This window comes from Salmo trutta, chromosome 17 (assembly GCF_901001165.1).
Source record: "Salmo trutta chromosome 17, fSalTru1.1, whole genome shotgun sequence".
In the NCBI taxonomy this organism is placed as follows: domain Eukaryota; kingdom Metazoa; phylum Chordata; class Actinopteri; order Salmoniformes; family Salmonidae; genus Salmo; species Salmo trutta.
Genome location: NC_042973.1, coordinates 39,446,502 through 39,459,393, shown reverse-complemented (window position 1 = coordinate 39,459,393; position 12,892 = coordinate 39,446,502). Strand labels below are relative to the sequence as shown.

The window sequence follows — 12,892 nt, the reverse complement described above, 5'->3', positions numbered from 1 at the left end:
CATGCCAACACCAGAGTGGGCACATTCGCTATAAAACGCAGATGGAAACTTGTTTTTTTGTTACTGAAGTTTATATTAAAGAGAGAGTTCACCCAAATTACACAATTACACTGGTTTCCTTACCCTTAATGCGTTATGTGTGACAGCAATCCATGCTTTGGTTTAGTTTCCCTGGCAGTGGCTGACACTGTGTTTCCAAATGTTAACGTTTTCGCATTCAATTGTGGCACAAATCCCATTCAAGTCATGGGACCGATATTAGCATTTTTCGCGCATCGTGTTCAAATCATCCATAAATGAGTTTGGTGACCTTCACAATATAGTTTAGATACTTTCGGATGATTTGGATATGATGTGTAAAAATAATGACTTGAATGGGATTTGTGCCGCAAATGCTAAAATGTTAGCATTTGGAACCAGTGCCAGGGACACTAAACATGGCCAGTGTAAGTATACTGAAGCTGCTTGGTTATATGGTGAAACCTGTTTTAAGTTAGTGTCAAGTCTTGGCAGTAGGCTACACTATTTGCCTATGTATTACTAACAACATAACATATTTATTACATATTTATAATAGTGGAAGTTTATTTCTTCCAATGATCTCCAAAGTATCAATATTGGATCTTAATAAAATGGCATGTCTACTTAGTAAAACATGTTTCAATAGCCAAGCATGCATAAATTAACACATATAATTGTTTCTCTTCTCACATGGGCCATGTTCACATTAACTTCCTGTGCTCAACAATAATGTAGCCTAATTGTAATGCCTTGCGCATAGCACAATGACACGATTGCATACATTGTTACGAATTTGTTCATTGGAAGATGTCAACACGGTTGAATAAGGAAGTGCTGCGCACGTTTTAGTGTAGCCTACTCAGACAGTGCCATGGTTACTGAAAACGCACCTCAGGGCGGCTGGCGGGCTGAGCAGCATACCTCGCCCCCGGGATGCATGTGTGTGCGTGAGCGCCTTATGCACACTCTCCTTACACGCACGCACGCACGCGAAAACAGTCCCGTATGCGCGTCGCATTCACATACATGGTCAAAGCGGAGCTCAATTGGATGAGGATGTGCACCGGCAGAACGGACATGATATAATAAACAATTATTTCAGTCGTTTGACTATGAATTTGAACTCCAATAGAATACCATACATGAATAGATATGTCTTAGTTTGCATTGCCATAGAAACGGGCTGTGACGTAGCCTACTAGACCGGGTCTTGCAAAGGTCTTAATTACCGGACGTTGTGCTGGTGCAGTTTACACGTGAGTTGGAGCTGTTCCGACTCCAGGCGCGCGTGCGCTGTGCACTCTCGCACAAACTGCTCGCGAAGTGGCAGTTGAGGAAAATAGACAGCATTCTAAAGCGCAGCACTATCGAGAACAGTCGCGGTGCAACATCTTCCCAAACCTCTGTCTGCTGGTTTTGGAATAACAAACATTGTAAAGACAAAGTGGAACAGCCTACCGACAAGTTATGGATGAAAGAATACCGCGTCTGCAAGACAGACAATTTACTGATCATGAAAACATTTTTGGGTAATTATTTCATTTTTAGGACAGTATGGGCTCTGTTCATAAACTATTAGATGATCACCCTTGGTACCTTTATAACTATGTGACTATACTGCCCTCTTTATTTATTTCAGGTTGGAATACTCCTCACTTTACATGTGTAAATCGAAAAGAGGACTGAAGCGCGAAGATGGCAAGGTATGCGCTCATTTGGTCTTGTTTGTATCTCAATACAATGTCTGATAGCTAACAAGTCATTGTAGGATAACACAACTGTCTTGACTATGTGGCACTTGATGTAGAATGGATCTAACACTGTCATTCGTTTCTGTGTTCCTAATCGAATAAATCTATCTTATTGTTCCTAGGACGCGTACAAGTTACCACACCGATTGATAGAGAAGAAGAGGAGGGACAGAATCAATGAATGTATCGGACAGCTGAAGGATTTGTTACCCGAACATCTCAAATTGACGGTAAGCTTTTGCAATTATGAAGGATGATGTATAGCCTAATAATGTGTGTTTTTATTTAACTGTTTTGTTCAATGATTGTTGAGTAATTGGATATCATGTTTTTCCCTTTCAGACGCTCGGGCATTTGGAGAAAGCGGTTGTTCTCGAGTTAACTTTGAAGCATTTAAACGCTTTGACTGCAGTCACTGAGCAACAACACCAGAAGATTATTGCTTTGCAGAATGGTAAATTGTTACATAACCTCCAATGATTTCAATGTTTTACTTTTAGGTTTCTCTACATAGACTACTTTGGGTTTAGAGTTGGGCTTGGATAGGCTATGCGTAAAAGTTATTGTAGCCTAACTCAAATTCGATAGGCCTATTGGTTGTGTTCTCACAGTTGATTACGATTAAATCATGTACTGTAAATTGTGTCGTTTCTAACTCTTTCAGGGGATCGATCGATGAAGACGTCCATTCACGCTGATTTGGATGCGTTTCACTCCGGGTTCCAAGCATGTGCCAAAGAGGTCCTGCAGTACCTCAACAAGTTCGAGAACTGGAATACGCGCGAGCAGCGGTGCGCGCAGCTCATCAACCACTTGCACAAAGTATCTGCGCAATTTCAGCCCAGTGCGCCACTGCTCCATGCCCAGCAACCTGCCGGAGACGTGCTGGAGCGCGATGGCCAGAAAGTTGAAAGCCAAGCCGGACATGACCGCGTATCGGTCATACAGAGGAGCCACGGGGAGCTTAACGAGAATGACACAGACACAGACAGTGGATATGGGGGTGAGGCGGAAAAGACCGATGGGAATAAAGGATGTGACCTTAGCAAAGCAGTAAAGATAAAGCAGGAGTTCGGGGATGACCGCGCAGCAAAAAAAACGAAGATGAGCTGGCCTGGAAACGGTACGACGGGCGCAGACACGACCACCAGACCTGATCTGGCCTTTATGAACTCTTTGATGGGAATAACTGGCGTGGGACAGCAGACTCCATTTTGCATGCCTTTTTACTTCATCAATCCCTCTGCAGCAGCGACCTACATGCCGCTATTCGACAAAAGTAACCTAGAGAAGTTTGTGTATCCTGCTGCGGCAGCAGCAGCAGCTCTCTCATCCCCGTTTCCATGGTTATACCCCGGCCTTAACTCACACGCTTCGGCAACTGCAGCGGCTGCTGCTGCCGCAGGTGCTTTCTCCGGCATGTCGACAGAGAAGAGCTCTGGATTCGGTTCCAACTCCAAGCACTCTCTCTCTGACGACAGTGACATGTCAAACGTGGAGCCGGGCTCACCCGAGGAGAGAGAGGACAACCCTGAGAATGATGATGATTATGATGATGATGATGATGATGATGGTATTAGGGAACGACTCCCCAGACAATGAAAATGACTGTACATAATGAAGATAACATTAGATTTTATTTCTTGTAAAAACAGTCTAATTTACCTGTGTAGCCTATATCCTAATTGGATCTACATTCTGCATATTATTTTGTTTAGGATTTTCTGATAGCTGTCTGTTTTTACCTTATTTTCGTATTTTCAATTATTTTAATTGATAGTAGGAGTTTCGAGACAAGATTCACAGTTGAATTTCTCCTGTATTTTGGCCAGGCAGGGGGAAGTTGTGACAGTCTGTGCCTTTTGCACTTAATGCAAGAGTAATCTGAATGATAATCGACAATGATTGACACTAACAACATGCACACGTCTGTTATTACTACAGTCCTAGGGTATATTGAGCTGGAGTTAGTTTTTCCATTGACACAACTTTTAAAACTGGCAATATCAGTGCCAAAACATCAAGATAAACAATCTGCTTCTATGCGCAGTATTGTCCTCAGATCCCCAATTAGATACTAGTCACACTGGATGTATGGAGTTGCAAATGACCTCCACCAAGGTTAGAATCAACATTGCTGACTCTGACTACAGTATGACTAATGGTGATAGATGTGTTTTGATCCATTTCCTTGTACATATGCACTAAATTGACCCCCCCCTCATACACACACAAATTACTAACTAACTGGATAAATGACTACGTATTATGTAACTCCCTATCCATGCCAACACATTTTGATTTGTCTATTTAGTCTTCTGGAATTTTCAATCACCTCAAATAAGTTTTTCTGACTGCGACTGCTGATATTTGGCATATTGAAAAGAAGCACTGCATTGGAAGATGCTGTTTGATGACAATTGACAATTATGTCCCTGATTGGTTGGCATCTCTTGCACACATAATGAGACACCGCGCGACCTGTCGGCTACCTCCAGCAAAATGATACTAGGTATGATAGCACCTTATACAACTTTGATATTGAATGTAACAACCTGTGTATTTCTTAGCTCTGGAAGTTTGTATGTATAGGATTAACGCCTAGTTCTTTACTATTTGAGAGATAAAGTGCACTTGTTTCTGCCTTTGGAAAAATCCCCCCTGTTCCCTCCCAACACTCACTTTCCAACTATTCTAGTCTATCACTGTATCTATTTTTAGAAAATCACTAAACTAGAGGGCAGACATTTTACTCCAGACTGTACAGACTGTGAATGTGTTTGAAGAACCAGATACTAGGCTACTACAGATATTGAAGCTTTTTAGTGATTTTGTGCAGACCTTATAAGCCACTAATCATAGCTCATTTTTGGGTAATAAGTCTTATTGTACTTATAAAGCTACATTATACATCTGATACTCAGCCTCAGAATGTAGGATGTAGAAGTAGCTGTAGTATCACATTCTAACACAAACACATACAGGATAGGTGTATGTAGATGGAGAGGTAACTTTGGTCAGGGACCGATAGTTCTGATAAATGTCCTTTTAAAATGTACAATCCTTGTTTTTTTTCCCCGAAGAGATTCATTCCTGCAAATGTGGTGTTTATTGTGTGTTTTGAGTTCCTTGTGTAACTACATTTAATTTGCATACCCAGTATTGCTTATTTTTAGCTTATGTTCATCAGCTCTTGCCTCATATCCGCTATGTTTTAAACCAGGGCTCTCCAACCCTATTCCTGGAGAGCTACTCTCCTGTAGGTTTTTGCTCCAACCACAGTTTTAATTGACCTGATTCAGCCTATCAACCCGCACATTATTAGAATCAGGTGCACTAGATTAGGGTTGGAGCAAAAACCTACGGGATGATGGCTCTCCAGGAACAGGGTTGGAGAGTTTAAACTGTCATCAAAAGTGGCACGTGTGTAAATAATTTTGTGAATATACTATGGAATATATGTCTGATGTCAATGTCCAAAAATATTTAACCGAGCAACTGTTGCACATTTCGTTAATGCTTTACACATATGGTGTTCTAAATTATTGCTGACATGTAAAATAAATATCAGACCAAAAACTATTTGGATGTCTTATTGTTATTTATTTTTTACCACAAAATGGATAGTTTGCTTCATCAACACACTATATATACAAAAGTCTGTGGACACCCCTTCAAATTTGTGGATTCGGCTATTTCAGCCACACCTGTTGCTGACGTGTATAAAATCAAGTGCACAGCCATGCAATCTCCATAGACAAACATTGGCAGTATAATGGCCTTACTGAAGAGCTCAGTGACTTACAACGTGGCAGCTCATAGGATGCCACCTTTCCAACAAGTCAGTTAGTCAAATTTCTGCCCTGCTAGAGCTGCCCCGGTCAACTGTAGGTGCTGTTATTGTGAAGTGGAAACATCTAGGCGCAACAACGGACCAGCCGCGAAGTGGGAGGCCACACAAGCTCACAGAACGGGACCAACGATTACTGAAGCGCGTAGCGTGTAAAAATCTTCTGTCCTCAGTTGCAACACTCACAGAGTTCCAAACTGTATCAGGAAGCAACGTCAGCACAAGAACTGTTTGTCTGGAAATGGGTTTCCATGGCCAAGCAGCCTCATAAAAGCCTAAGATCACCATAAGCAATGCCAAGCGTCGGCTGGAGTGGTGTAAAGCTTGCCATCATTGGACTCTGGAGCAGTGGAAACGCATTCTCTAGAGTGATGAATCACGCTTCACCATCTGGAAGTCTGATCGACAAATCTGTGTTCGGCGGATGCCAAGAGTTTGGTGGCTGCCAAGAGTTTGGTGGCGGAAGAATAATGGTCTGGGGCTGTTTTTCATGGTTCGGGCTAGTCCCCTTAGTTACAGTGAAGGGATATCTTAACACTAAAGCATACAGTGACATTCTAGACGATTCTGTGCTTCCAAATCTGTGGCAACAATTTGGGGAAGGCCCTTTCCTGTTTCAGCATGACAATGCATCCGTGCACAAAGCGAGGTCCATACAGAAATGGTTTGTCGAGATCGGTGTGGAAGAACTTGACTGGCCTGCACAGAGCCCTGACCTCAACCCCATTGAACACCTTTGGGATGAATTGGAACGCCAACGGCGAGTCAGGCCTAATCGCCCAACATCAGTGCCGACTTCCCTAATGCTCTTGTGGCTGAATGGAAGTCCCAGCAGCAGTGTTCCAACATCTAGTGGAAAGGCTTCCCAGAAGAGTGGAGGCTGTTATAGTAACTCCATATTAATGCCCATGGTTTTGGAATGAGATGTTCGACCAGCAGGTGTCCACATACTTTTGGTCATGTAGTGTAGCTATAACATATGCTTTCATTGATAGAAGACACGCTAGAGATGATCACAAACATTACAATGATCTACTTAACATTGACACATTCACTTATAGTGTATTAAAGTAGTCAAAAGTTTAGTATTTGGTCCCATATTCCTAGCATTCAATGACTACGTCAAGCTTTTGACTTTACAAACTTGTTGGATTCATTTGCAGTTTGTTTTGGTTGTGTTTAAAATTATGTTTTGCCTAACTGAATGGGGAATAATACATTTTGTCATTTTTGAGTCACTTTTTTATTGTAAATAAGAATAGAAGATGTTTCTGAAAACGTCTACATCCACTATCACAGTAGCATCCATATTTAATTGGATCTCCAACAACAAGTGGTGTGAACACCAAGTCATACTGTACACCCTGATACTGTTAAGTCCTCAGGTTGATCTGTATTGTTACTAGCTCTCTAATCAGCTGACATCAAGCCAGCTGTGTGATGTATAGTACGCTAAGGCTTAGAGCTAGTGTCATCCCACTGGGCACAGATGTCAATTCAACGTCTATTCCATCATTGAAATGATGTGGAAACAACGTCGATTCAACCAGTGTGTGCCCAGTGGGATGTGATAAGAGAATGATGAAGTGTGTTTACACTTACACACACTGACTGCGCTGGCTGGTGCAAAACAATAATGTTTTTTCACTACTTTTGTGCTGTTTGGAAAGGTCAACTCCAGTGAAAAGGACAAAAGGGCTTATGTTCCTAATAACACCTTTGAGAAGGCCTAATGACAAAGACCACCCCCAGTACCTTAGGTCTATGTTATCACAATTAGTTGAATACCTTGATTTCTTATTAGGTTGATATTTCTGAACACAGCCATCACTGCAAATGCCACCAATTGTCACTATTGTACATTTTGGTATCGACCAAACACAGGTGGTTGATGCCTTGGAAAATAGTGCAGACGGATAGGGCTGCCGTGCTTCAAGGTCTTAGGAAACTGTGCAGTATTACATGTTTTTTCTTACATTAAAATCACATGCATTTCGCTACACCTGCAATTACATTGCTAAACACGTGTATGTGACAAATAAAATTCAATTTGATCTCTAGTTTTTAACATGACATTTATGTTTCTCTGTTTGGATTGTTAGGTAATATTTCAAAAACTATTGTCTGACTTGTAAGACTAGCTGATAAGTCAAAGTTGTGTCAGCTATTTGAATCAGAGAGCAATAAGCTGATTTCCAGTCACTTCTTACTTCTGTTTTAGTCAAGGTCAGTGAAGGACAGACACAGCCTTGGGGGGTTCCCTGTATCAGTAATGCTCTGCATAGTAATGGATAAGCAGTCTCGTAGTTAAATATTCCAAACTGCAACATTTCCACCCTCACTGGCGAAGCACAATACTTTCTATCTGACTAAATATTTACACAGTTGTCACCAGAATTCAGGACACTGGTGAAAGTATCTAATAGGCTAAAAGATAAGGAGGGTAACTAGTATGTATATCAAGTCAACTTATTCTAACCCTTACGAAAAAAGATTGCAGTCAGAGTGCAGTATAACTGCAGTATGCTGCAAATACTGCGTCCAAAATAACAGTTTTTTACTGCAGTAATTTTGCAGTGTAACTGCAATTAGAGTGCTGTATAACTGCAGTTCAGCTGCAGTACACTGCAGTTATTCTGCAATTACTGTGTCCAAAATACCACAGTCGACTGTAGTTACAACACTTTTACTGCAGTTTCAAAACTAAAATATTTTTCTAAGGGAATCAAATCACTGCAAAATTACTTATTTTGGTCACAGTATTTGCAGCATACTGCAGTTATACTGCACTCTGACTGCAATCTTTTTTCATAAGGGTTAGAATAAGTTGACTTGATATACATACTAGTTACCCTCCTTATCTTTTAGCCTATTAGATACTTTCACCAGTATCCTGAATTGTGGTGACAACTGTGTAAAGATTTAGTCAGATTGAAAGTATTGTGCTTCGCCAGTGAGGGTGTAAATGTTGCAGTTTGGAATATTTAACTACGAGCTCTGTATCTCAGTGCTAGAGGCGTCACTACAGACCCTGTTTCGATTCCAGGCTGTATCACAACCGGCCATTATTGGGAGTCCCATATGGCGGCACACAATTGGCCCAGCGTTGTCTGGGTTTGGCCGGTGTAGGCCGTCATTGTAAATAAGAATTTGTTCTTAACTGACTTTGCCTACAAAAAAGGTTAAATACAATTTTAAAAAATGCAAGTCAACCCCACTGACTTCTATAATACAATTCAAGGTAAAACTCTTCATAAACCAGACATGAGTTTAAAATGAGAAATGTGTCTGACTTAACCTTGTTGCCTGAAGTGTTTTCATGACCGCTAATAGTTTAGAAATAATCCACTTGGTTATTATTATGCAATGATTTCCCACGGTCAACGAGAACCACCAGAGCCATCCAGTTGTCTATGGCTTTGTGATTATTGGATAGACAGCGCCATCTAGTGGAGATGCAGACAACACGTTTTCCATCTCCATCATCAAGTAACTCGCACTTCTTTCACCATAGGGCTTTTCACACTACTTGAGCCGAACCGAGGCAAGCCAAACCAAGTTGTACAGAGCTGGCCTAGTTACACATCCACTTTAGTTGCTCACACTGTACTGGAAAGGACAATGTGAAAAGAAAATATCTGAGCCAGCAGTTTGGTCCGGGTCGGCATGGTAGTGTTAAAAGGGCACGTTTCTCCGGTGTAATCTTCCTATGTCCTGTGCCTCTTTCAATTAACATTTTATAGAATATCAAACTCATGGACAACTTCATAAAAGCTGACAAAAAGTTTGTCACATTGTTTTATTATAATAATGCAATCCATGTCATATCAGCAGCCAGTAGCCATACATCTCTGAACAATTTGCTGTGAATTAAGGCAGAAAAATAAAACATGTATGTACAGTTGATTTCTTAACATGGGAGAGCACAGGACACAAATGTTAAACACTGACCAAAACAACCTATGGAAACATACAAGTGGTTTCTTAACTACCTATTTCTCCAATAAACATCTTACTCGTACAATGAACAGAGCTAGCCTGGTCCCAGATGTGTTTGTGCTGTATTGCCAACTCCTATGGTCACTGGCGTAACAATGAGTATAGGAACTGGCAAGACTACAAACACATCTGAGACCAGGCTAGAACAGAGCAGGGTCATTGTTGGAATAATCCCCGGTAAAGCTTGACATCAGTCGTATACAGTATATGCAGAAATAAGTATGAGTATAAGGCACTTGTTAAGAACTTATTAAAAGCTGAGTAGCAGAGAACCATTAGTTTATCAAAACCAATAAGAGGTGTTCGGTACAATGAGGGCCACTGTTGCATACATCACATTAAAATGTGTCCATTTGATCAACTCGTTTCATCAGGTTTTAGTCAGTGCTATAGTGTTACATTAGCCTGGTTCCAGATCAGTTTGTGCTGCTTTGGCAACTCCTCTGGTCATTGTCACGCCAAGGAATTGGCAAGACATCAAAAACAGATCTTGGTCATTATCCACAAAGCTTCTCAGAGTATGGGTGCTGATCTAGGATCAGGTCCCCTCTGTCCATATAATCATATTCATTTTGCTATAAAAGATAAAACCGATCTTAGATCAGCACTTGTACTCTAAGACACTTTATGAATACAGGCCCTGGGACAAGTCTAGTTTTGCATATCTGTCAATTGAGCCAAACCCCTCCCCCTAAGGATCTAACAAAAGTTGTTTTAGTGTTACTTAGGCCTCGATTTAATCTGTAGCGCTGAAGATCTGCGCTGTAGCATGATTGAAATGTAAAGGTCATTTCCCATTGAGCCGACATATGCAGCGTTTACCATGAAGGCAATCCCAGCGAATGCAGGAACATTGCTTATAAATTGCTATCGCCCTGTAGCACAGGTCTTCAGCCCTAGCGATGAAATCGAGCCCTTAGGTTTGAATAAGTATTCAGATATGGCTACTTGGAAAAACAAACACATGCAATAAGACCTCTAATCTTTGGACCCATTTCTTTACAGATGAATAAGATGAAACATTTTGGCAAAGTAATACATATTTTCAACACAAGATAAAGGAGAAAACTAACACTGTCGGTTCATTTGATACTGTTACATTAACAATACTGCATAAGTGTACATACACAGTTCTCCTTCTTCCTCAGCTATTGGAGATACATGTGAATGGTGACCGAACTTCATACTATCTACAGTATTCTAATATTTCAATAAGTGATTATATCAGTTGACATTTCACATATCGTAACAATACATAACATATCAGCACTTTTGGACAGTTCATAGGCTACTATCTACTCTTTCTTCAGTAACAAAGCCTTGAACCATTGGCTGTATAACTGTGCATAGTGTATAATGACAATCGGAACAGAGCAGAAACAGTCTGCCTGTTGGTTGATGTGAGCCGAGGGTCAAAGTTTGTTATGATACAGATGCAGTATAAATGCTTCAGAAACAGACATCCTTTATAAGTTACTTTGCCCAATAGGGCCACTGTATAGACATCTCATCCACGACTCAACGCAGTCCATACATCAATCAATACACTGGATAAAATACAATTATTTACCACAGAATCACTAAACTCTTCAAATTTACAGTATCAGTCAAAAGTTTGTACACACCTACTCATTCAAGGGTTTTTCTTTATTTTTACTATTTTCTACATTGTAGAATAATAGTGAAGACATCAATACTGTGAAATAACACATGGAATCATGCAGTAACCAAAAAAGTGTTAAACAAATCAAAATACATTTTATATTTGAGATTCTTCAAAGTAGCCACCCTTTGCCTTGGTGACAGCTTTGCACACTCTTGGCATTCTCTCAACCAGCTGCATGAGTTAGTCACCTGGAATGCATTTCACATAACAGGTGTGCCTTGTTAAAAGCTAATTTGTGGAATTTCTTTCCTTCTGAATGCGTTTGAGCCAATCAATTTTGTTGTGACAAGGTAGGGGTGGCATACAGAAGATAGCCCGATTTGGTAAAAGACCAAGTCCATATTATGGCAAGAACAGCTCAAATAAGCAAAGAGAAATGACAGTCCATTATTACTTTAAGACATGAAGGTCAGTCAATCCGGAAAATTTCAAGAACTTTGAATGTTTCTTCAAGTGCAGTCGCAAAAACCCCCAAGCGCTATGATGAAACTGGCTCTCATGAGGACCGCCACAGGAAAGGAAGACCCAGAGGTACCTCTGCTGCAGAGGATGAGTTCATTAGAGTTACCAGCCTCAGAAATTGCAGCCCAAATAAATGCTTCACCGAGTTCAAGTAACAGACACATCTCAACATCAACTGTTCAGAGGAGACTGTGTGAATCAGGCCTTCATGGCAGAAACCACTACTAAAGGACACCAATAAGAAGAATAGACTTGCTTGGACCAAGAAACACGAGCAATGGACATTAGACCGGTGGAAATCTGTCCTTTGGTCTAATTTGAGGTTTTTGGTTCCAACCGCTGTGTCTTTGTGAGATGCAGAGTAGGTGAACTGATGATCTCTGCATGTGTAGTTCCCACCGTGAAGCATGGAGGACTAGGTGTGATGGTGTGGGGGTGCTTTGCTGGTGACACTGTCAGTGATTTATTTAGAATTCAAGGCACACTTATCCAGCATGGCTACCACAGCATTCTGCAGCGATATGCCATCCCATTTGGTTTGCACTTAGCGAGACTATCATTTGTTTTTCAACAGGACAATGACCCAACACACCTCCAGGCTGTGTAAGGGCTATATTACAAAGAAGGATAGTGGAGTGCTGCATCAGATGATCTGGCCACCACAATCACCTGACATCAACCCATTTCAGATGGTTTGGGATGAGTTGGACCGCAGAGTGAAGGAAAAGCAGCCAAAAAGTGCTCGGCATATGTGGGAACTCCTTCAAGACTGTTGGAAAAGCATTCCAGGTGAAGCTGGTTGAGAGAATGCCAAGAGTGTGCAAAGCTGTCATCAAGGCAAAGGGTGGAAATTTGAAGAATCTCAAATATAAAATGTATTTTGAATTGTTTAACACTTTTTTGGTTACTACATGATTCCATATGTTATTTCATAGCTTCACTATTATTTTACAATTTAGAAAATAGTAAAAATAAAGAAAAACCCTTGAATGAGTAGGTGTGTCCAAACTTTGGAGTGGTATGGTATAGTTCACAATTTCAACAGCAAGTTTTTCAGTTTGGAGCGATATTTTCCAAAATGCAAACATTCATAAAAAATAGTGTTGAATCTCTTTACAGTATGTTGATATAATGGATAAAATA

General features: G+C 40.7%; 1 protein-coding gene across 1 annotated transcript; it reads left to right on the top strand.

Annotated features, from left to right (window-relative positions):
- Positions 1-1,339: 1,339 nt before the first annotated feature.
- Positions 1,340-5,354, top strand: LOC115152166 (class E basic helix-loop-helix protein 41). The gene is made up of 5 exons (XM_029696735.1): positions 1,340-1,550; positions 1,661-1,724; positions 1,895-2,002; positions 2,115-2,226; positions 2,437-5,354. The coding sequence occupies exons 1-5, from the start codon at positions 1,489-1,491 to the stop codon at positions 3,372-3,374; spliced, it is 1,284 nt and encodes a 427-aa protein (XP_029552595.1). The 5' UTR covers positions 1,340-1,488; the 3' UTR covers positions 3,375-5,354.
- The last annotated feature ends 7,538 nt before the right edge of the window (positions 5,355-12,892 follow it).

Bases quoted from the DNA above. Each gene is read 5' to 3' on its own strand.
- LOC115152166 (XM_029696735.1), top strand. From the start codon at position 1,489: ATGGATGAAAGAATACCGCGTCTGCAAGACAGACAATTTACTGATCAT. The intron at 1,725-1,894 runs GTATGCGCTCAT...TATTGTTCCTAG, and splicing joins TGAAGCGCGAAGATGGCAAG to GACGCGTACAAGTTACCACA. The intron at 2,227-2,436 runs GTAAATTGTTAC...TAACTCTTTCAG, and splicing joins GATTATTGCTTTGCAGAATG to GGGATCGATCGATGAAGACG.